Source organism: Anopheles nili, chromosome 3 (assembly GCF_943737925.1).
Source record: "Anopheles nili chromosome 3, idAnoNiliSN_F5_01, whole genome shotgun sequence".
In the NCBI taxonomy this organism is placed as follows: domain Eukaryota; kingdom Metazoa; phylum Arthropoda; class Insecta; order Diptera; family Culicidae; genus Anopheles; species Anopheles nili.
In genome coordinates, this window is record NC_071292.1 from 42,238,403 (window position 1) to 42,264,122 (window position 25,720).

At 46.0% G+C, this 25,720-nt stretch overlaps 1 protein-coding gene across 1 annotated transcript in view; it reads left to right on the plus strand.

Moving 5' to 3' along the window:
- Window positions 1-25,405, plus strand: part of LOC128726849 (cell adhesion molecule Dscam2) — a 42,798-nt gene extending 17,393 nt beyond the window's left edge. Inside the window, exons 7-17 of the mRNA XM_053820687.1 lie at window positions 5,707-5,858; window positions 5,939-6,211; window positions 6,422-6,709; window positions 17,130-17,249; window positions 17,691-17,864; window positions 18,425-20,788; window positions 20,871-21,011; window positions 21,084-21,203; window positions 21,737-21,936; window positions 22,502-22,803; window positions 24,179-25,405. Of these exons, the coding sequence (XP_053676662.1) occupies window positions 5,707-5,858; window positions 5,939-6,211; window positions 6,422-6,709; window positions 17,130-17,249; window positions 17,691-17,864; window positions 18,425-20,788; window positions 20,871-21,011; window positions 21,084-21,203; window positions 21,737-21,936; window positions 22,502-22,803; window positions 24,179-24,644 (4,600 nt within the window). The 3' untranslated portion in view covers window positions 24,645-25,405. The remainder of the gene's footprint in view (window positions 1-5,706; window positions 5,859-5,938; window positions 6,212-6,421; window positions 6,710-17,129; window positions 17,250-17,690; window positions 17,865-18,424; window positions 20,789-20,870; window positions 21,012-21,083; window positions 21,204-21,736; window positions 21,937-22,501; window positions 22,804-24,178) is intronic.
- Window positions 25,406-25,720: the final 315 nt, after the last annotated feature.

Sequence of the window (25,720 nt, forward strand, 5' to 3'; positions counted from 1 at the left end):
GGCACGTCTTCGTTCGAGTTCGAGTTCGAACGAAAACCGCGACGGCCAGCGGACGGCTTCATTTCACGAGGCTTCATTTTGATCGATTGCACCACGCTTCAGGTTTGCCCGTTGCGGAAGTTTTCCTTTTCGAGAAAGCTAAGCTTAAGGACGTGCTCCAAAGTGAGCCAAAAACAGGACAGCAAATGTACGCAAAACTACGTGGTTTAAACATATCCTGATAAGTGGAGCATGTGGAACAAGCGCCAAGAAAAAAAAAGTGCTCTCCCCAAAACGTGCTCATCAAAGCAGGCCATCGACCTTATTCTGTATCGTGCTCTCTTTCTCTCTCACACACACATACACCAAGGCACGCTGTTGACGAGGGTTGGGCATTTAAGTGCCATTTGATCTGCGGTTGATTGATTGATGGGCTTCTGGCTCTAATCTAATCCGTCCGAAGCCTAATGAGCCGGGGCAAGGAAATTAAGCGACCCAGTTTTTTTCATAAAACGCCGGCGAACATTGCGTCGGAAATATAATTAAAACATTCCACGTCCCACGGCTCTGGCGTGTGGTTGAGAAAAACAAACAAACAAACAAACCCAAGCATTCGTGAAGGGTGTTCGTGGGGAAACAAAAACACACAAATCGTCAGCACATCGGCGTGAGGGTGAAGAAAAACGGCAGCAGCAAAGAAAAACGCCCAACAGTGCGAGATGAATTTTCACTTCGCACAAAGCGGAACATGCCCTTTTAACACCTTGCGTGCGAAGCGTTTTTTAAAGGAAATTCCACAGAATACCACGATTCAAACGTTTCTTGCTCATACGTCATAGCCACGGTTGCACCGGCTCTAATTCTCCACGTTCTACGTTTGTGATGAATTTTTGGCTTTTTTTACGTTTATTCGTGTTTCTGTTTGGTTATAAATTTGATATTGAAGAATAACAGCTGTTCTAAGCATTCAAAAATTGCATTTCAAAATCAAGCGTTTTTGCCGTCACCCATTTTTTGGGTGATGCGGCACTCAAGGTGTCAACCGGTTTTCTAACCGGGTTTGCGGCATTGAGCATCGCCCAATTAGCACGTGCGTTAATTTTCGGACAATCTACGGCCGATAGCGGCGAAAACAAGCTTTCATTCGCGCCTCCGCGAGTTGTGACAATTTACCGTGGCAAATTTTAATCACATAATCGTTAAAATCTAGCCTGGCGAAATTCAATTTGTTTTCCAACACCCAACGCGGAAAACTCCTAAATGACGCTTAAACGCCTTCGAGCCCTTCGGCCCTTCTTAGGATTCCACGCCGCCGCGTTGCCCCGCGGACGGATGCGTAAAATGAAATGTAACGGAACGTTTCGGCGTGATAATTTAATTACGCCCACCCAACTCGACGCGGGTGCATAATCCGTGGCCGAAGGAAAACACTCGTTCCATTCCAACACCTTGCTATTGCCGGTGAATTTAATGCCGGTAGTACCGGCGACCGAAACCGTGGGCATCGGGAGCGAGGGAAATCCAGCAAGCCGACTACGCTCCCGGGACCATCTTCAACCTAGCTAAACACCATTTTTTGGGGAGGGTAATTTTAGGAGCCCCTTTGTAATGGGGCAATTCTTTCACCCTCGCCGGGTTCCGGGTTACCTTTCCGGTTCCACTGAGGGGCTCGCTAAACGGTGTTAGGCAAATATTTTCATAAACACACCGGTGGGTTTCCCTCGGTGCGGTGTTTTTCCCGCTCCCGCTGAATGCAGCAAGCGATGGGCCACCATGGGTTGTGTAACAATCTTTCGTGTAATCCTAATTTATGTGCCCCGAATGGGTGGAATAAAAATACAATTTCAATATCCAGCACGCGAGTGCTCGTGGGAGGAAGAGCGTTAAGGCTGCGTTGTTTTTCTCTGCTTATAACTAACCAAGCTTCTTTAATGAAACCCTTACCAAAGGCGATAAGGAAGAAGGAGTGAAAATTGCGAGAATAAATGATGGTTTAAATGATCATTTCCACTCAGCTTCTGTTAACGGTTCATGCATCAAACTAATAGTCATTCACATTACGGTAGAAAGTTTCCTCACGGATAATTGGATAATTTAATAACCTTCGCATAAATAGATATGTGCTTGAAAAATGAAAAAAAAGGCGCTTATCGAAATCTCACGCCCCCAACAAACAGCTTCAATTCAATACTGCTATATAGCGACCCTCCATAAACCCGTTATAGGATCCCATCCGCTCGCCATCAGCTTGAGCATAAAAACAAAAGCCATTTTGCTGCTGCCTTTTTATTGCGTGGGACCATTTCTCATCTATCAGAACTATCCCGCAACTATGTTTCGACTATTTTACGAGAAATAAAAAATGGACTGTCAACGTGCGGCATAAATTCCGAAATTACTCCGCCGGCATCCTTGCCCGGTATCATCGAGCTTGGCGCCCGCAGGAGCATCTTATCCTTTCCACATCCGATAGCTCGCTGTCGCTGCCGGTTGCCGGTAGTTAGAAAAACGAGGCTTTTTCCTCCATCAACCTTCTGCGTTAGGGTCAACCCGTACGATCTCGTCTAAGGGCACAAGTGCGCGGAGGATATTTTCACATCGATCAACCCAATATGTGCAACATGTCCACCGAGGCAGTACATGATACTGTGTGTGTGTGTGTGTGTTTTTTTTTATATCCCTACCCATTCCCGCACTACGATCTCCGTTGGCCACCTAAACACGCGGTTGGGTTTTGCTTCTTTTTTCCTTTCTTTTGGATGAACACAAAAAATATTCCTCCATCCAGCGCCATTCAAACGCTCGATCCTTAACGAACGGAACACAGAGCACGTGGAGCGTGCTGATAAACAGCGCACATGCATGTATGTACACGTCTTGCCTGCCCCAAAAGTGTCTGAGCGGTTGAGGAAGCTGACGCAGACGGAAGCCCTCTAAGGATGTGCCTTGTTAATATGCGACACATTTTGGTGCGACACCGAGGACATAGAGCAGACCATGTTTAGGCTGTTCCATTGGTTCCACACACGATGCGGACATCCGATATGGGTGGAGAAAAACGGATGTGTTTTTTGTGGGAGTTGGTGGCCCAAGTGGCTAGTCCGCTTAGCTGGGGTGTTTCGTTCATTATCAGCTTTGCAGCTTTGGGTAGCGTTTAGCTATTGATAGAATGCTGCTCAATGTTAATCGAGAATGGATGCAATTTTTGGAGGCCAGCTTTTGGTGTTTGAGCTATCTAGCCGGTGCTTGTTAGAGATGACTTTTTTTATCGTAAGTAATACATTATATTAAAAGAATTGAAAGCAAACTTATGGTACAGAGCTGCTTTTTACACTTATCTAATCTTAAATGGGACTTCAACATTATCAGCGCATTTTTCATTGATTCGAAAACCCAGTAAAATTTGGAAAACGTTTAGCGGTGTAATTACTAAACAACCTAGCATAGTTGATTTATTTATTAGCTCAAAAATCGATAAAAAAAATCTAAACTATTATATGGTTTAGTAATATCATAATTCCAATCAATCGATTTGTTGTTTTTTTTAAATATTTTTCGTACTGAAAATGATCTGAAATTATCAATGTTTTAATCAGCAACTAGCTTCCTTTTGGGAGATGGATAGCCGAAGCGTTAGCGTGTGGCAAAAACACACGATAGTGTCGGGTTAAATTTTCGATTGAGCCTCCCCCGTACGCAGGACTGACTATTCAGCTACGTGAAAAGTTCAAGTCATAGTAAGCCTTAGCAAGGCTAGGTCTTGACCGTACTCCGGTTCTTGAGCCATTTAACAAGCAGAAGTTAGCTTTTGTTCATTTTGTTTTTATCGCACCTTGCTTAAAACAAAATAGATTCTTTAAAACAGCAATCATCATCATACATGCTTTTCCCCCTGCTAATAATCAACATGAATCAACATAAAACCCCCGCCACCGCAAACTTGCTTCAACTGCAATCAGTTTCTTCGCGCAGCACAACGCATATTGTTTAAAATTAAAAAAAAATAAAAACCAAAGTCCACCGATGCGTGCCGTTGGGAAATTTTAATTTCTCGCTCGCAATAGCACTAACGCAACCATGGGAGAAACTTAATCGATCCACTTACCATATTGCTCCAGCCGCACACAATACGGACCGGCACGGCCCCGGGGAAAACTTTCGCCACGACTTCCCCGGTGTTCGGTGATGCACTTCATCCGCGATGCACCGGGAACCGGAAGACGGCACTTCATCAGCTCCAACTGGCGGCGAGCTAAACAAGGCGCGAACTTCCCTTCACTTTATGCAAGTTAGACAGCCAGATTTTCACACGCCTTACGCCGGTGCGAGACAAACTTTTCCTACGGCAAGCAAAAGGCCACGGCTGCCCTTTTTCGATGTCATTTTTGTGAGCCGCTCACGGGACGCTCGTAGTTGGCAGTTAAACGCGCCAAAGACGCTCGTCACAGAAGCCACCAGCGGGCAAAAAGAGCATCCTCAACTTGTTGTTGCAAGACGCGGTGAATTGAAAGGCACACAAAAAGAAAGGGACAAAACTTCCCCCGCGAAGCTTGACACGCGCCTTTCTCTCCACGCCAAACCGACAATTCCACCGCGTGTGGTCGCCGGGAGAAGCATAGATGCAAAGTCAAACATGAAATCGGTGTTGGTGGGAAAAGTTCGAAACTAATTTAAATTCCCTCAGCACGCCAGCAAAATTCGCTCGTTGCCAGACGTTGGCGAGGCGAGCGTTGTCAAACGAACGACAGACAACGTGTGTACGGCTAATAATGGACAGCAAGATTTTCACTTACATCTCGCAACGGAATGCTCGCTTGCTCCACCTGCAAGACTGAATCATCCCACAGAGACACTTCGCCAGACAAGTCGCACCGGCGCAAATATCCTCCAGCGACGGAACCATGCGAAGATCAAATTATAATGGGATACGGATTAAGCTTAAATATTTCATCCTCACACGGGCCTTCGGTTCAGGTGACGGTGCTGGTGGAATCCCACCAACTCGGTACCCCCGAAAACCCAACCACAGATCCTCACGCGTACGGAGCAACGCTGGCGATGCTTCATAAGTTCCTCATCGTGCTGGTGCTGCTGGTTAGCTCGCTTCATTCCCAGAAACCAGCTCCCGGCTCGAGCACACACACCTTGCGAGTCCTGTTGACTTTACATTTCGCAAGGGCGTGGGTTTGCAGGAGCAGCGTGTTTGAGGTTAGGGTGTGAAAATGTTGCGCTTTTGCGGCGCCAAAAATACCCGACTTTCAAATTAACTTCCAACCAGACCCAGACCCGGTTTGCGGTACACCGACCCGCGTGTGAGGTGTTTTTGCTCCGTCGACAACTTCACCCATCGGGGTTGGCTCGGTGAGCAGCAGGAGCAGGTTGGCTCACCGTTCGTCTATTGCACGCTTAATTAGTTACCGCATAAGTTACCACGCGGTGCAAAGATGGGCGCCCACAAAGACTCCCCCCCGCCAAAGGAACGTGACTGGATTTAGCTGGGTGTGTGTGTGTGTGAGTGCCATTAAGACAGTTCGAAACTTCGACAAGAAGTGCATACGTTCGCGTTTAGTTACACCCGTTGCACGTACAGGGTTTTGTAAGTCGTTCGTTGGGCTTAAAGCCAGGCTTAGCAGCTCAATTTCACGATTCTTGCTCCTCGAAGCCCGTTCAGTGACTTCACTTCCGTTTTGCTTCCTGGTTGCTAAACCACTCCATCTCCATCTTCAGGTTCATGATCGGACAGTACGTAACCGTGCACGGGGACGTCATCAGCCACGTCAACATCAGCCACGTTATGGTGGAGGACGGTGGCGAATACTCGTGTGTTGCGGAGAATCGTGCCGGCAAAACGTCACACTCTGCTCGCCTCAACATCTACGGTATGCTGAAGAGAAGGAGAAGAAAAAAAACGACTCCCCCACACATTTGCTAACTCGTGCTGATTAATGCACTTTTGCAGGATTACCGTACATCCGGCTGATCCCGAAGGTGACAGCTGTCGCTGGACACACGCTGTACCTGAAGTGTCCTGTGGCAGGCTACCCGATCGAAGAGATCCACTGGGAACGTGGAGGTCGCGAGCTACCAGAGGACATGCGCCAAAAGGTGCAGTCGGACGGGACGCTCGAGATTAAGGAGGTGCAAAAATCGCTCGACTCCGGTGTGTACACCTGCTGGGCGCGTAATAAGCAGGGCCACAGTGCGAGACGAAGCGGTGAAGTCGCGGTCATAGGTAGGTATCCTTTCGGGTAGCAGCTGTGTGCTAATATCCCCGTTTAGTGTCTTTCCATCAGCGTTTAGCGAAAAGTGGGAACTCACGTAGGTCACGCGATCATACCATCGATCAACGAAAGGAAAAGAAGATCACCTGCGAATGATCCTTCATCCGGGATCGTTCATCGAATAACATTTTTCTGCTTTAAATCCCACCATCCGTTCGCAGTCCCACCCAAGTTGAACCCGTTCCACTCGTCGATCCTTTCGCTGAACGTTGGCGATCGAGCCTCGATCACCTGTTCCGTCATCAAGGGCGATATTCCGCTTACCATCACCTGGCGCAAAGATGGCCGCCCGATCGATCCCACCCAGCGTATGTCCGTCACGCAGGTCGATCAGTACAACTCCATCCTGCTGATCGAGAACCTGTCAGCTGATCACACCGGCAACTACTCGTGCGTGGTTCGCAACACTGCCGCCGAAACTGAGGGCCACCAGTCGCTGCTGGTTAATGGTAACTGTATCGTGCCCTTGTCTCGACTCACGCGTTCTCTTCGTTCTTTTTTTTCTTTTTCTTCTTCTTCTTCCTCTTTTTTCTTATCCTTTTTCCACCCTGTCGCTCTTCGGTTGTCATGTTCCGTTTATTGGTTGTGCCACTCTACTACTACTACTACTACTACCATCATCATCAAACTACCACTACTGCTACTTCTGTTGTACTACTACTTGCTCATGCCGGTGGAACGGCATCCATTTTAACTACTACCTAACCATCGAACGGCCTGATTTGATCGGGCTCTAAACCGACATCGGTTCCGGTTCGTGCAGTTCCTCCGAACATCGAGCCATTTTCCTTCCAAGACGGCCTAGCCGAGGGCATGCGAACTCGCACCGTATGCGGCGTGTCCAAGGGCGATCCGCCACTAACACTCAAGTGGCTCAAGGATGGCGATCCGCTGCTGTCCACGCTGCTCGGTGCCAACGTTTCCACCCTTGACCAATACTCGTCCCTCCTTAACATTCCTTCCCTCTCGGCGGCGCATTCCGGCGACTACACGTGCGTGGCCAGCAATCCGGCGGCCGAGGTGAAGTTCACGGCGTCGTTACAGGTAAAAGGTAAAGTAAAGTACTCTCGCCACTAGGTTGTGCCACACACACACACACCCACACACATATCATCGGTTTTTATTATGCAAAAACCGATGAACAAAGCAAAAATAGCCACACCACACTCACAGCTCACCAGTTTGCCAGTTGTTGTTGCCTCTCTTGCACCTTAAATCAGTGATATTGGACATGGCATTTGAAGAAAACATAAAAGAGGAAAAAAAACGAGCATTCTGCCAAACCGTGCCATATTACTAAAATCGTATAACCCTCCGCTAAACGTACCGATCACTACTGCTGCTGTTTGTTGTTTGTTTGTTGCAAATTACGCGTTTGCCACGAGTTTGTTTAACTTGCGTTTGTCTCCTGGCACCGATGCCCGCCAAGACCGGCGTACTGATTGAATGCGCACTTGATCGATCGATCGATCGATCGGTCGTATGCCCGCAACCGCAAGTTTGAATGGCACCCCTTTTTCCGGACAGCGAACAACACACGGCGCAGTAGTAATTTGCCCGTTTTCGTTACCACACTTCCGTTTCGCCCTTTCGCAAGCAAAAAGCATACGACACCCATATATCTTATATAAATATACTTACCCAACTATGCATAATACTGTACGAATGCGAGCATTTTGTGCTTATATAATCACCACTTGTGTGTCCCTCCCCAGTTGCTTTAGCACGCAGTGGGTTTGCGGCCGATCACCAGGTAATTGTTTTCTGCACCGATCAACTACCGTTTTTTTTTCACTTTATTTGCCTCAGCGAACAGAGTGCAGGCCCTGCTTCGCTCCTCGATTGCATTTTGTTTTGTCATATTTGTTTGTTTCCTTCGGTGACTGGCTTGGATTTTGTTTTTCTTTTATTTAACCGTGTGTAGAACTGGCGTGAAATAGAACCAAACTGCATTTGGTCGATGTGCATTATTTCGAATGGATCGTTTTTTCGTTTCGTAGAACGAATCTGCAAAGAGAAAGGAATCAATGTTTGCAGGAGAAAAGCTAGCACTACAAACAATGTTTGAGTGTTTTTTTTTTGCTTTTGTTCTAGAGATACTTTTTCCTTTTCGTTTATTTTGTGAATGGGTAAGATTTTTTATAATTTTCGTTAGAACAGAGGAAAAATTAACAAAACAGCGAGCGTAACTTAAGAATGTCACAGAATCGCTAGCATTATGTGTTGTTTATGATTTGCCTTGAATTAGTCTCGCCAATTATGTGTTCATGTTTCGGTTTCTTTTATAATCGTTCAGGCACCGAACTAAAAGGTTAATTTTCTTTTGCTTTTTGTGTTCCAACCCACCAACAAAACACGCACACACTTAAAAGCTGTGTTCTAACACAAATCACGAAAATAAATATTGCAAATTGAACCATTTTTGCCCTAGGAATGATAACGTTTCGTTAAAGCGGGATAGAAAATCCCTCAAAATTACTTTTGGTTGAACATATCGTGTGTGGCAGTACAGAGAAAAGCAATGTATTAGCACTTATGGACAAGGCTACCAAATTATGCACTTAAATTATTATGCATCCAATTTGAATCTCTTTGCTGTTTGCTGTTATTGTTTACTTTCACCTCACCACAATTTAGTTTAGCTGTAAAAAATAAACAAAAACAGAAGGCCTCCGCAAACCCAAACCCACGAACGCTATCGTTTTAGCTATTTTTCTGTTTCGTTACTAGCAACTACCACACACCTGTTTGTCTGTATTAGATGATCACCATTATATGCATTATCAAAAGCACCCCTCCGAAGCTAACTGTTTGCCCTAACCTGCCCTCGCTCGTGTTTGCGTCTTTGCCACAATTATAAAGTTTGAGTACATTGGCTTAACCACATTGCAACGATTATCCTGGCACTCGTTTGTTGTTACCTCCAGCAAAAAAAAGCAAAAAACAAAAAAACACCGCGCCATATGCAACCCTTGCACCACGCTAGTGTAACTTCGCTTAACGTTTTCATTTTTCGACCGATGTGTGACCGAGCTTTTGCAATGCAATGTGTTACGCCTTACTGCACCTACTACTCTACCTCACGACCAGTGTTGATCGTTACCCATCCCGGGCTCACCCACCGCTAGCAGGCTGGAAATGGTGCTTGGATGGAATTTGTATCCTGCAATGGAACCATCTATTCTATCAGTACGAAACTAAACGCCTAACCACTTAACTCAACTGTGTCTGGGTTTGTTTTTTCCAAACTTGAATCCATCAAAATTTCCAACAAACTGTGACGTAATTTATTTTGCTTATATTCAGCTAAGATCTAACTATATTTATGCATAATCTACATTTTTCTTATCAATCGACCGCCCAAAACATTTGAAGCTACTCATTCGCGTCGTAAGAGCAAACAAACTAAAAATTCATCGAAAGTATCTCCTTATTTCGTAGTATTAGAACACAGCTTTTACAAAAGACACACACACATTTTTTTTTCTACGTTGCGTAATTATAGTTTTCTCGTTGTATAGCTAAGTTCGTTATCGAGCGCTCTCTTGGGGCACCAGATCGTTCACGTTCTTCAAATCCAATAGCCTTCCATCTGTGCCGGCGGAACGCAAACTTCAAGTGTGTTTCTTTTGGTGCGATTGCAAGAAAAAAATCTTGCTCTCTCTCTCTCTCTGCCAATTTCGCGGATGGTGTTTCCTAATATTTCCCCTGTGGGAATCCTGTGCGTCTAACGATTCTGCAATGTATTTCGTAATACAAGTGTGCGCCACTGTGCACCGAAAGCGAAAAAAACACCACACCCGGCATCAGCGCAATTTGAAGCCTCAAAAGAATGCTTTCTAGAGTTCAACAACATTTTAGCAAAAAAAAAAAAGGGCACTCGTAATGTGCCAACATTGTTCGTACGAAAAAAGAACAACATTTTTTTTCTACTATGGAATTGTTTAGTTCACCTTTTTTTTTGTACAATTAAATGTTGCGCAAAACCACCAACCACAACCCGAACCGCCGCGCGGCTGGCTGGTACTTTTATGTTTTCCGGTTTGTTTTTTTTTGTGTTGTGCTTTTTCGGCGACACTTTTTTTCATCTCCCGTTAGCCATTACTAAAAATGGCCACCAAAGTGAAAACACACACACACACACACACAGCACACACAATCACAGGAGACATGGTTGAGTTATAAAAGAGCAAGTAAGAGCGAAAGGCGCGAAAGCAAAAGAAGCTTAGCCAACCCCAGCATCCAGGCGTTGTTGTCAACAAAAATTAGACGCAGTAGGCTAAAAGCTTTTCACATAGTTTGTGTGCGTGTGAATGTATGAGTGGTTACGGGAGTGAAAGCGAGATGTTGTAGAAGTGTGCGTAAGTGTCATTTTCTGTTGTGGCTGGGATTTGTTCAAATGTTTGAGAAAACATGCAGGTTTTAACCGAAAAATATTTTTTTTTCTTATCAACGTCTCAAACGTTCACCATCCGTCCGCAACACAACCGCACGATTTAGTTTTCCATTTTTCTCGTACGTGTATGAATGGGTATGCGCTTGCGGGCGCCCGTGTGTTAGTGTGTTTTAGTTACAATCAAATGATAACTCACTGCAGGATAAAACCACACACAAAAAAAAAAGAAATGTAGCAGCAAATACGAATTCCAACCAAAAAAAAAAAAGGTTCGGCATCCGTTCCAGCCATCGCACCGCTTCCCGCACTCTCTCTCTTTGTCCTGTACACGCTTTCCCTCACCAAAAACGCCTCAGTGTGTGTTGACGCACCCTCGCCCACGTAGTTTCGTCCAAGAAGGAGCCGGAAGCAACAGTCCCCAAAGTTAAAGCAAAGACTACGACACAGCGCTAACGGCCAAAAACAAAGAGCCACGGGCTTATGTAAAATAAAGAAGCTCTAAATCGTTCGATGTATCCTTTCGCGGGGGCGAAAACATTCCCGGCCCCAGTGTTCACTCCCGAAGACCGTAGTACGAAACTAGCAAGACGCTTTCAACTGCACTGCGTGTCGCTTGCATTACGTTCCACCGCTCTGATTTCGGAATGTGGCCAGCATCGGCTCTCAGCGAACGAGGTGTGCCTTCTCAGGGATCATGGAGTTATGGAGCTGAGGTGAAAAGAAAAAATCTATATAGAGGGTTGAGCTCACCTCGTTTCATATGATTGCCGGGTGGTTGGGTTGACCTAGCTATTCGCGGTGAATAAATGTACGCCCCATTATTTCCGCCGGCGCAAGCAAAGCAGGCGATGTCATTATACCGGCACAATCTCTAATGAATCTATCCGGTTTCCTGTCGGCAAAATCACTGTGTTTCTCTGTGCTCGCGCCCCTGCTGATGACGTGGTGCATAAATTCAAAAAAAAAATTGCACACTGCTGCGATGGGAAAAAAGGCGACGAAAGGATGCCAGTTTGCCATATCGCACTCGTTCGTGCTCGTTTTTGCTGCACGTTGAGCACACGCTTTTTTTTTTGTTTTTTGGTTAAGCTCCAGCCATGAACGAGTATGAAATTCCACCAACGCAGCAAGTACTGACGACGGCTTTTAATCATCTGACGTGCTTTCCACCAAATTGGAAGGTCCCCCACGGCCACGGTGCCTGGAGGGAGCTTAAAATCGAAAAATGCCGACGAAATACTATCCCATTTCAAGCCGGGAGAGGCATTTTTCTTCTTCCTTTGCATTTTGCTTTCTTCTTCGTTTTGCTAGCCGCGAATGAGTTACACCGGGGGGGTGGGGTTCGTTTTTCGCTCAAAATCGCATGCTAAAATTAATAGCGAAATAAAAAAGGCGAAAAACCACACCATGACATAAATCCCGTTCCCCGTTAGGGGCGAAAGGTTTTTTTCCTGCTGCTGCTGCTGTTGGTGGATAGTTGAGTAATGGGAGAAAAAAAAATAATAAAATTAAAATCCCATGACTGCCCCGAATAGCTACCACTCGTTCGCTTCAGCCGATGCAACCGCTTTTGATCAGACGCATATTTTTAGTATCACTTTATCGTATTATTTCGGTTTTCCCTTTCTCATCCCTTTCTCGCTATCCCTTGCATTTGTATCGCTATCTCTATTTTTGCCATGCGTACTCAAAACGAACACCCTTTCTATCTGTTTCTATTGCTATGGGCTCGTATATAACATTTAAACTATTTATTTACACCTTTTTCTTATTTTATGACTTCCTCTCTCTCTCTCTCTCCTCACATACTTTGAGTACTATGGGCGATAGTGTAGTTTTCAAACTTAAAAATACTCACATAAATACAGGATAATAAAATGTTCGTAATCTTTAACAAGTTACTGAGCTAACGTGTTTCAACTGAACTCGTCATATCATACATACAGCACTTTTATTGAAGTTTAATTGAAAACTACACTGTCTGTTAGCTTGACACCAAATGTGTTATCTGTTGGCTGTTTTGCACCCCTGCCCATCCTTTATATATTTGATTTGTTTTTTTCTTATAGCACTTTCACTGTATTTAATGGAAATCATCAAAAAGCTTACGCTACTCATCTGCCTTAACCCTCACACATGACTAACCATCATCTTCCTTGTCTCCATCGCCCTGGCACTTACCTTGTTTTATCTTGAGGTCAACTTCCTCCGTATCCTTGTATTGACGTTTCAGTGAATCCATTGAAGCACTTCCGTTTTTCTCGTTTCATTTATCACACCCCTAGATAGAGTAGTACATAAATTTAATGTTTTTCATAGTTTTCAACACCTCTACAATTTTGGTAGATGCTATTGGAAGATGTCAGCAAATTACTACCTGTTTAATCCTTCCCCCAGTCCGTTTGTCTATATCTTATCGCTTATTCAACGTATCGCAAAATCAAACGAACTGGGAAGATTTGTGCAACGCGAGCTGCTGCAATAAACCAAAATACTGGTGGTGTGCAGGTTAACTTAAAGGTTTTGACTGTTTGAAATGGTTCTTCATTATTTTTCGATAGTTTTCACGTAAGCCACTTTTACATCCATGTTTTCCATGCGAAAAGGGCGTCATACGAGATGTGACTTCAGTGAATTCGTCTCACCTCTCAAATGTGAAGTTCTTTTACTTTATTCATTCACTCGGGAAAGCGCTAATTAATGACTAGTGAAACAAACAAAAATCATATCATCCATCGAGAGTGAAGCGCACTCGATAGCGAACCCAACTAGTCATATCGATTATCGCTTACCGTTTCCCTCAATCGGCCATGGCTCCTTCAGAATTGCATGTTTATAAATCACGGCTCATTTCCGCACTCTTGATTCGCTTTCCGCATGGGGATACCATCGGTCATGGCTTTTCCCTGACCACGCGGGTCGGCTTATTGATCGCATTACAGCATTAGATAATTCCCACTAAGCCTCCGGGGCAGAACGTTGCACGCATGAACATGTGGTCCCTGTGGAGTCAATCACACCAATCGTTTATACCTTCCCAAGCATGCACGTCCGCAGCATTGCCAGCATTGTCGCGTTCTCCTGCCACCAGATCACCAACACCAGCAAACCTATTTGTGGACGCATACAATCCCAGCACCTCGGCAAAACGTAGGGAAAGCTGTCGGAAAAACTGACGATAATAATCAATAATCACGGCTAATATCGCTGTTATTAGTCAGAAATTAATAAAACAAACTTCACGCTCTTTGCTGAACCGCCGCCCCAAGGGGGGAAACTCATGGCGTTTCTATCGGTTCGCATGCTGGCATGCCAATTTACGGCTGCTTTTGCCATAATTTCTCATTACCACAGCCAATCCCTGCTGCTGCGTGTGGCCCCTCGGCGAGTGCTGGTATTGGTTGGGCTTATGGGGGTTTTCTAGGTTTTTTTATTCACAGCCCCCCACTTCAATTGCGGCTACCTAATGGATCGAAAATTCACGCACGTAAGCACGCACTGCGAATAAAATGCACTCTCAACGTTCAATCGGCAGCTGACAGGCTTTTTTCCCATACCACACCCGTATCGGGAACCACGTTCGCATGTTATCTGCTCTCGTGTCGCTTTTCAGCCCAGCTGCACTTGAATGCGGCAGCGTACAAAAGGGCGTTATGAAAAGATATCGATCGGCTGATCGAGATGGGAACGCGCGTTTTCGTATTGATACGGGAGGGGAGGGAGTTCTTTTTTATCTCTCTCTCTCTCTCTCTCTCTTCCCCCTACCACTCCATCACTTTCTTATTCATACCATTGCAGGTTTTCATTTTTCGTGCTCAAGCTCGCTCGAGCGCACTGGTGTATCATTTGCGTGGTTTGTTTGACTTCCTTTCATGATTCGTTTCGTTTTGTTTGACCGGACGTGATGAACGGGCCGCGATGCTCATGTGCGAGGTACAGCGCGACAAAAGCAGGCAGCCAAACCGCGAAAATATACAGCGTAAATTTTTGTGTTTGCAGTTAGCGGTTGATCAGCGTTCGTTTTTTTTTGTTGTCGTATTCATTTTATTTTCTGATGTGTGAATGGTGTAATAATAACACCATACACCAACTAGCCATGAGACAACAGGCCATGTGCAAAAAGTTCACTTTTCTATGCAATGTTCTTACAATGTTCTATAATCAATATTTATACTAAAATAATGTTTTGCAGTTTGATTTTTGTTGTAACAATGCATTTTGTTTAATCATAATTGTACCCTTGATATTTTGTACAGTTTTGAGCTTTGATATTGGTATCTTATCAGTTTAAAATATTGGTATCTAATGGATGCGCCTGGTTGTTTTTGAAATTTTTTCACATGAAAAAATAGGCTTGAATTTTGTTGTTACAATGGGATTGCCATATGTTTTCGTCTGTACTATATTTTCTCTCTTGTTGTGTTCGACCGGAGATGCCCTTTCCAGGTCTGTCAACGAAGTACGTACGCCCAAGTGAGCTAGCTATCGCTAAGTTCTAAGTTGGCTTTTCGCAATATAATTTTATTTGCATGAAAAATTTATACGATAAAAACATTAACGAAAATTTTTAAAGCATTGTAACTTTAAAAATTATTTTCGTCTGATTTAAAGTTCAATACTGGCACGCTGCACTTGTTTAATGGAGGCGCCTGGTCCTTTTCAAATTACCCTCTTATATTGAGATGGATTGTTAATGTTTTGTTTACTATTTATTTTCCCTTTACGCTGTAGAGCAGTATGTTGCACGACAATATCTTGGCGATAAAGTCAACTAGCTGGAAGATTACAGCCTCCCGAACGTACCATGCAGCTGTGTGTCTGCCGTAGGAAATTACCGTAACTGTAGCTCGTAAACACCTCATCGAGCCAGTAGAAAGGCTTCCTTTACTGCTCTCCAATGCTACCGAAATGAGCTACTTAGTGTTGTTCAATCGAAGGCAGTAAGCTCGTTGCATTGTAGCCAGCCATCTGTGCAAACCCGCACGCTTCATTGAACAAATCCATTTCAAAGTACAACAAGACCAAGTTCAGGCTTGCGTTACTTTGAACGTCATGTTTTGTCGTTAACAGGTGCTGAACAGGCACCGTTTATGTGCCCAAGCATTGGAGGTCAAAGTTAGAAGCGCACCGTGGGCTGTTTAAATAGAAGGGTTGTTGTTGACAATTGGATACTTTAACATTTTTAACCAGCATTCCAATGGCATTTAAAGAATTTTTGAAATGTTGCATCAAAGTATCATGTGAAATCTTGCATCAAAGGTTGCAATGATTACTGTACCGTTTGAAATACTTAAAATGCATCTAAAACATAAGTTTCAAAAAAGGTTTTCAAAATCATCCACCACTCCATCCATTCCTAGGCATGCATACCCCACGACGTGATGCCCAGCGCAAGGCGGATACGATTCTTCACAATCGAATTTATGAAGCACTCCCAAAATGAAAAACTTTTCACCACCCGTGAAACTTTCACAAGCACCTTCGGGGCCAAACGTTCGGAAAACAAAATGATACAGATGTCAACCCGACAACCAAGTACACTTGTAGCGCGTTTGCTTTGAATACGTCATAATGCTTGATCGGGAGAAAGTTTTGATTCGCTTATTTCTGTTACTCCCGTGATGTTCCGCACCATCCATGCAAATGTTTTAGTGTGTGTTTGTGTGTGTGTTTATTTGTGTGTGTGAGTGAGATTTTTCCGTTCCGTGCTCTTTTCCCCGCAAATGCAACCCGCTAAACGGAGCAAAATAGACCACTTATTGCACTCGCGTCGCATCCAGCACAAATCTCCCCACGCGCGTTCTGATTAGTGCACCAACCAAACGGCTATGTTGCAAATCTACAAAGAAAATAAAAACACGCTTTTGCGCCGAAATATATCACTACCACTTTTCGAAGCAATAATAAACAAATGTGAAAGCAAACGGCTTCCAGCACCATCCTCGGTTCCCTCTTATTGTGACGATCCTGACCTACCTACCTGCCTGCCTGCACAGCCTGCACAGCCTGTCTGCCTGCACTTTGTCACACCCGCTATCACCATTCCCCACGCTCTCCCTCTTCCCCCTTTCACTCATCGTAAATTGCACCATTTGACCGAGCAAAAAAAAAAAAAAGAAACATGATCGAAAATCCACGAAAAACTTTTTGCCACGGCAAAAACTTTTGGCTCGCTTTCCTTCCACTAACGATAAACTTTTCTTTCCATCCCCACCCCCGACCGTTACCGGATGGGATCCACCTCTCTCTCTCTCTTTCTCACTCTCTCCCATGTACGGTCTACGTCCCGTTCTCGCATGTTGGGTTTGTGTTCTTTGGACCGTTCGTCTTGCCGTCGGGCGCCGGTTCTGGAACGGTCGATTGGATGGGTTCTTCTGGGACGCAAAACCAAAAAAAAAATACAAACATCACTCGAACGGTTTCCCGAAACCTCCGCAACTCAATGGGATGGATAAAATCAACCCGCTTTCCAGTTCCACCCCGTTGGGTAGTCGAACCGACCGACGTGAGTGTCGAACGGAACCGGCACATTATGCTTCACTGCCAGGCTCAGGGCGTCCCCGTGCCGACAATTCTGTGGAAGAAAGCAACAGGTGAGTGATTTTCGGGGGTGATCAAGGGGATGTGTTATTCTTTTTCTTTAGCTTGTGCGCTCTCCCGCTACCTTGCTCGAGATTTGTCGACTTGCCGACTTGACGCCCACCTTAGACGGTTGGCACACAACACGCACCAAAATGAGGGTGCTATCGGGTGCACAAAAAAAAGCGATTCCCGGGCGCTTGCTTAGTCGCTCGTAAATCACTCCCATCAGCAGCCCTTTCGTTTCGAAGAATTGCAAAGAAATGCCACACGAAGGGAGAGCAGATTTTTGGCAGATTGTGGAATGAAGAGAAGAGAAAAAAATCGCCCCAAAAGCAAGCAAATAAACACACCGGGAACTCATTATAACTCAATTTTACTCTTCCGTCCACCCGTGTTCACTGTGTTTATTTCGTACCATTCTACACCATCTCGATCGCATCCGGTGCACACAGGAAGCAAATCTGGTGACTACGAGGAGGTACGGGAACGTCCGTACACCAAACTGCTGGCCAACGGCTCGCTACTGCTGCAGCACGTGAAGGAGGACCGTGAGGGTTTCTACCTCTGCCAGGCAAACAACGGCATTGGGACCGGTATTGGAAAAGTTATTCAGCTCAAAGTGAACTGTGAGTATCCATGTGTGTTTGGTTCGTTTAATCTTGCGTCGACAATGGGAAACTGATGAACAGGCAACCATCTGTCTTTAGTATTATCTGTACAGTGTATGGCACTAGGCATGTTAGAGATTTTTTAAACATTGTTTTTCGCACACGTGCTGTGATGTAGAGCTTATTTTTCTGAGCGTTTGAGCATGATCGGATCTTATTATGAGCGAATCAAATCAGTAACTTTTCCTGATATCGCATATTCATTTCAAATGGGCAGTTCCATGTCATATTTTTTCAACGTTTAAAATTCATAAACTTAAACTTAGTATGATTGCAATCTACATTTATCATGTGCATATAACATAAAAATATATAACATCTAGAAGACTTGTCCTTTCATGAAACTTCTGTTACTGCTATCCTCAGTCCGGTGAGCAGTTAATCCTACAAGCACAGTTTGCAAACAGCCTAAAATATTCACGCTAAGCGTCTGATCATGCGTTTCTCTCCGTGTTGTCGTTTTCACTTGTAAAAACTTACATTATTCACACCCTTTTTTTGCCCATCGCCATCGACAGCATCGCCGTACTTTGCCGGCCAAAACAAGATGGTAACCGTGAAGAAAGGCGACACAGCGATCATGCAGTGCGAAGTGAAAGGTGACAAACCGATCAACGTCGTGTGGTTACGCAACGGCAAGCACGAGCTCAACCCATCCACGAACTATCGCGTGTCGATCAAGCAGGATGCCACACCGGAAGGGATCTCGGCCGAAGTGCAGATCTCGAACGTGGATAGCAGCGACAGTGGGGCGTACTTCTGCCAAGCCAGTAACCTGTACGGTCGCGATCAGCAGCTTGTACAGCTGCAGGTACAAGAACCACCGCAACCACCGTCCTCACTCGAAGCGGCCACCGTTTCGAGCCGCGTGGTAAACCTAAAGTGGCAACCACGCGGTGGTGATGCAGCCGAAGTCTCGAAGTACATCGTCGAGTACCGCGAGATCGATCGGCAGTGGCAGTACATCGACATTTCGACACCATCCACGTACTCGACGATCATCGAAAACCTCAAACCGGCCACCAACTACATGTTCCGCATCATCGCCGAGGGTCCGGCAGGTCGCAGCTCACCGAGTCAGGAGCTGTTCATTAAGACTGATCCCCAGAGGCCGGCTGGACCACCGCTCAATCTCGGCGCACGGCCTATTTCATCGACGGAGATCCTAATCAGCTGGATGCCGCCATCGTACGAGCTGCGGCATGGTGAGATACAGGGCTACAACATCGGTTACCGGTCGATGCACGCCACCACCAACAGCTACAACTTTACGTCCATTTCCGGTGACGGTGAGGATGGCACCGGTGAGCTACTGCTCGGTAACCTGGCGAAGTACACACGCTACACCATCGTCGCGCAGGCGTTCAATCAAGTCGGCCCAGGACCGCTCTCCGAGCCAGTTACCGCGCAAACGATGGAGGATGTCCCGAGCAAACCGCCCGAGGACATCCGCTGTATGGCGCAGAGTTCGACCTCGATACAGGTGTCGTGGCAACCACCCCAAGCACATCACACCAATGGGTTGCTGCAGGGCTACAAGGTGTTCTACGAGTGTGCCACGGAAGACGCGATCAGTAGCGGTGAGATGGAGACGCGCAAGACCACCTCGCTTACGATCCACCTGTCAAACTTGCGAAAGTTCTCCAACTACAGCATCCAGGTGTTGGCGTACACGCGCATGGGAGACGGTGTCATATCGCCGCCCTCGTTCTGTCACACGGACGAAGACGCCCCGGAGGCTCCGGCTGACATCAAGATCGCCATCAGCTCACCATCGTCACTGTACGTGTCGTGGTTGCCTCCACGCGACCCGAACGGCATCATCACGAAGTACAACCTGTACATGCGTGCTGTCAACGGGCGCGAAGAACTGAACAACGACAAACGCAATCTGCAGGCACACCAGCATCACTTCGAGGCGAAACAGCTGCAAAGCCACACGGAGTATCAGTTCTGGGTGTCGGCATCGACGCGAGTCGGTGAAGGCAAAAGCTCACGCGTTGTGTCTCAGTTGACGTCAAATCGCGTCCCAGCCAAGATCGTCTCGTTCGGAGGACTCACCATTCGACCGTGGAAGTCGTCGGCTTCGTTGAACTGCATGGCTGTGGGACAACCGAGACGAGAATGGTTTAAAGGGGACACTTTGCTACGACCCGGCACACAACACAACATCCAGTTGCTCGATTCGGGCGAGATCATCGTCACGATGTTGCAGACTAGTGACACCGGCAACTACACCTGTCAGGTGGACAACGGCATTGGGACGGATCGGCTCACGCACAACCTACTTGTGCAGGTTCCACCAGGTCCACCGGTGTTGTACGTGACCAGTGCGACCTCTAGCAGCATTCTGCTACACTGGAAGATCGGTTCGACAGGGAACGCTCCGATCACGGCGTTCTCGTTACACTACCGCCGTGTGCACGGAAACCTGGAAGAGATGCAACTCTCCCGGCACGCCTCTAGCCACGATCTGAAAGGGCTGTTCTGTGGCAGCACGTACCAGGTGTACCTGGTAGCACACAATAAGATCGGTTCGTCCTCCGCCAGCACGACACTGAACGTGAAAACGCAAGGCCAACCACCGGGTGTACCTCCAGACTCGGTGTTGATCGCACCGAACTCCAGCTCCGTTGTGCTGCGCTTAAACGGATGGCCTGACAATGGTTGTCCGATCATGTACTTCGTGCTACAGTATCGGTCCGTCTCGAGTGGCCTGGATGACGATTGGCATCTGGTGTCGAACGCACTCAAACCACAACGCCGATTCACGCTGTCTGGGTTGCTACCCTCGACCATGTATCGTCTCAAAATGGAGGCACACAACGTGGCTGGATCGACTAACGCCGAGTACACGTTCTGGACGCTCACCAAAGACGGAGGTGAACGAAGAACACCCATACCACATCGTACGGTGATACTGAGCGCTTTTTTTTGTGTTCCTTTTTTTTTTTTCACTCACAGACCCACCACCGCCGGAACTAGTACAAAGAGGACACCGTTCTCAAATTTTTTATAACAATATTCAGCTTCTGATACCGATCATCATCACGATCACCGCCACCATCATCTGCATCGCGTTCACAGTGGTCTGCTACAAATACCGTAAGTGCTCGGGTACCGTTTGCTTGCGCTCGAAAGCTTTAGCTAATCTGCGATATCGCATCCGTCCCACAGGTCAGCGAGGTCGTCAGCGCAAGGACACGATGGAAAGCCAACAAACCACCGACGCTCAACGTGATCGCTATTATGCCACGATCCACAAGGTTGCACTGCAGGCAGGCGATAAAATTCCTGGTATGTAAAGTTATGCTAAAACAATGCCTTTTATCACTTATTTTTGGTTTGGTTAATGAAGATCAGTTTGATCGCATTTATGTTTCTATCAGTAGACTTGCATTTCTTGGTCGTTGTTGCGATGGGATCGTTATCCTTGACGGAGAAGCAATTAAACACTTTTACTAGTCGTGCTTTAATCACTTCTTTGAATTTTCATGGAAATATCGATTGTAAAGAGGAACAAGAAAGCATTTTATAAACGCTTATCCTTTACATTGCGAAAGCTATCTTCGGTCAGCTTTCCAATCCTTTCGTGCAGTGATGCCGAGAGAACGTTAGTAAAAATCGTCTTCAAGGCTATACCAATCAGGATATCGATAATAGATCGTTAAGTTTTAACTATAGTGCATGCAATTCCTAATGCATAATGTCATCTGATTATTTTCGCTCCATTCTTTACTCAGCAACCATGTTTTCGACATTATATCATTTGTGCGATAAGGTTTCTGTTTCATCAACCATTAAGCATCTGTGTCATTGTCGTGTTTCAGAAACATCCGAGGACATCTCCCCGTACGCCACGTTCCAGCTGTCGGAAGCCAGCACACTTGCGCAGCCTCATCATAGCGGGCCTGCCAACACACTACTGCATTCCTTCATGTACCACGAACGCGCCATGACCGAGGGATGCGCTTCGCCACCACCTGCAGCGGTACTGAGACTTCACAATCAATCACCATACTACAATATTGTGCGTTTTTTACTTCTCTTATCCTGTCTTGACGAATCACACACACACAGACACGCACACACACACTGATTGGCTGATTTGGAACGGCTTCTTACTGAGTTTTAGCCAGCTTGCATTCGATGTTAATTTAATTCGGCCTTCTCCTTCCTGACCCATGAATAGAATGTCCTGTTGAAAAATGACTCAAAAAACTATGTAGCAAAAACCAAAAGATTTCAAACTAAATTTACAGCAAACACATGAACAAACGGGTGCGGTGAGTTTGCGCTAGTGCTCTCACCCACAGAGAAGATCCCGTGATCCCGATCTCGATCCTCCACTCGATCCACATTCCAGCATTCCTTCCCGATTGAGTTGGCGTTTTTTTTTATTATTTGTTTGTCTTTAAGTTTAGCTCTCTTGAGTTTCGCTTATGCGCTCAGCATGGCACAGCCAGTGGTGTAGGTGTGGAGAATGGGCGCGTTTTTGGCACGCTGCACAACCGTGACACATTTTGACGGTTCCACGATCACTTGCAAACATCGTTAACAAGACGCTCTTTTCCCGTTCGTGTACTTCACCGCAGAACTCGTCCAAGGGCCGGCGGAGACACTCGCGCAAAACGGAACCCGAAAGCGAGGAGTCCGACTCGGACCAAGACCAGTTGACCTCGAGCCGTACCGAGTCGTCCAACCAGCTGGACGCGAAGATGAAGCACAGTAAGGATCTGGACGTGGCGGCCGGTGGACCTGGCGACCACGGCTATAACCCGAACCACTATATGCGTTCTATTCCAGGTCTAATTTATCACGGCACGCAATCGAGCACATCGTCCGATTTGTCGCCGATGTCCGAACAAAAGTCGTTACCTCGGCGTGGCCGTTCAAGGTACCATCATCTTCACCTTCATAACACTAACACCACACCACGACACAAGTCCTCCAAAGCTCAGTCACCAATAGCGTCACCCCGTAGTAGTTGCCAGAACGATAACGTCCCGATTCAGCTTCCCCGCATGCCGTCCCAGTTTCGTCCCATACACAGTAGTAGAACAATCGGCTCCACCAACTCTCGTCTGTCTCCCAACTGTTGATGAAATGGGTGTGCATGTGTGCGATCGCTGCCTGTCCCACAGGACAGCAGCGGACCGGTGCGGGGCTGAAGTTGTTGCAAATTAGAGCGCAGAAAAAAAAACCCCAATCACAATCGATTTGCATAGCTGATTGATAGGGACTCGCTAAATCGCAGACGCAGCTGCAGCTAGTCGACTGATAATTAGGCACGAAACACAGTTCTCTTTAAGCCCGCCCCCCCCATCGTCGGGGCCAGTGTTTAGTGTAGATGGAAGCCAAAAACCAAAAACCAAAAAAAAAGAAGCAGCACCTATACCGACTCTATGTTGCCAAAACTTTTCGACCACCAAAAACGAGTAAAAAAATGAGTAAAAAAATTCACTGAATTGAAAGTACAATTGCCGAACAAAATGATAGGACTCGGGAGATGTAACCCGGGGAACGATCGAACAGCGCCATTTATCGTCACTAACACACCTGTGTCACTAGCTTAAAAGTCAAAAACAAAAACAAAATAATAAAGCAACCAAATCTAAAGCAGCAAAAAAAATCAAAGCGAAAAAGAAAGTATCCTTCACCATGCTCACTTGAATTCACCATCACCACTTCCTATCACCAAACCAACCAAAAACCAACATTTGATCGTTCCGCAAAATGCAATTGATCACTAAAACGACTCTACCTTCTTCTCGGTTTCGATACCAACTACAACTTCTACTACAACCATTACTACTACTACTACTACTACTACTACTACTACCACTACTACTACTACTGCCCCTCATCACCTTCGTTTGTTGTTGCGCCATCTCTCAAACAAAACAAAAAAACTTCAAACCTAAAAAAAATATCCAAAAACCGAAAATGATTGTAAAATGCTTGTACCACTGCTATGGCTATGTTAAACGATATGAATCAAAACGAAACGAAACGAAAAATACAAAAAATCATGCATCAAACTATGAACGATGAACACGTATGATGTTGTACAAAAAAAAATATCGTGCTTCTTCGAACCATTGATGGAAAACAACCCCACCCAACACCCAAAAAAAAAAACTCGATCTCCAAAACCGTTTGCAATCATAAAACAAACAAAAACCTACGCGCAAAAAAACGCTCTGAAATAACAAAAAAAAACAAATCTGACCGACGCTTGTTTCCCCTCGATTTGTGTCTGCAATCCAAAGTCAAAGTCAGACCCACCACATCTACATGCCGAGGGGCACGATGCGTTCGCTGCTGACACCACTACACCTGCCGGACGGCAGCGCACCAGGTGGTGGTCCACTGTTCCACCAGGTACCGATAGAGGGCACCACTCCCGATCGCATCGAGCTGTCCGAGGCGGAGTGTGACATCGACACGATCAAGAAGCTTAAGCTTGGCATGCGCTCGTCCCTTTGGTCACGCCCGAGCCAAAGCAATAGCGCCGCCATTGGAGCTGCGGCAGGAGGACCAACCAACAACAATGGCAACGGTATCAACAACAACAACGGCAACAATGGCGGTAGCGGTAGCAACAACAACAACAACAACAACAACAGCTCTCTCGTGGGTAGTATTATGGGTGGTACAGGTGTAGGACCGAATGTAGTAGGCACTGGGGGAGGAAACGCTAGCGGGCATCCTTCCGATTACTCGATCGCGGTTTAATCGTCCCAAAGGACACGGAGCGATCCACCAAATCCACCAAAAAGGCTCGCTTAGGCAATCGCAGCAAGCGAGGTATTTCTGCCCAAGATCGTCCAGGAAGTTAAAGGAAGCCAGTGGATGAGCCGGGGCACTGACAAACAAACAAACAAACAAAATACACTACGGCCGGTACGGGGTCCTGGAAGATCATCGTCTTCGCGCTATCCTGTTTGCTACCACCGATATCCAGCGTGTGGAGGTGGAGCTCTCAATCAAAAGTAGATAACCTTTTTATACACGTTAAAGACGAACGAAACGACGACGTCAGGCAAACGAGTTGGGCTGCTAAGGACGAAGCGCACTGAGGATCGATTCGAATGATCGAACCTTTTTTCCTGAGGAGTAGCGTTCACAGCGAACTGTAAGGAAAGTTTATGCACTCGAACGCACACAAGCACAGGGACAAAGTTAATACCCTCAAGCATTAGCGCCAATCGCGTGTGTGTCGTGTTAGAAACTCCTGGAAAACGAGGATCCCATGATTTACGGATGTAAGCAGCCTGTTTCGCGAACACCTTGTCGTTCAATCCTAGCCTATTTCTATACTATTTATTGAACACAAACACGAACGTGTGCCAATCGTTCTTCCTTCGCTCTTATTCGGTTGCCTTTGTATTTTTATCGTTAAGCCGAAAAGCTTTAACATACTGTTGGACTTAGAAACAACGACTCACACACTCAACCCAATTGGCCTTCGAGCTTTCGAGGCGCATCGAACAGGCAAAGGCAACAAGGTTTCTCGAATAATTTATTGCATTCAGCGTGCGGCTCTCGAAGACATTTTGTGTTGCTGTCCGTAGTAGCTTTCCTTTTTTTATGGTGTCTTTCCCCAACCGTTGGGTTTGAAGGGGGGGTTCAAACGGAGAGACAAGAGCAGTGACGCCGTGGGCAGGATTAGATGCGAGTGAAAAGTTTGTGAACTAAAATACTACTATTGCAAAGATTTTGTAATCTGTGTATAAAGACTGAATTTTCCTTACTACACTCTTAACGTTTAGAAGAAGCAGTTAGTCGAGGGCGCGTATTGATCGTTTAGC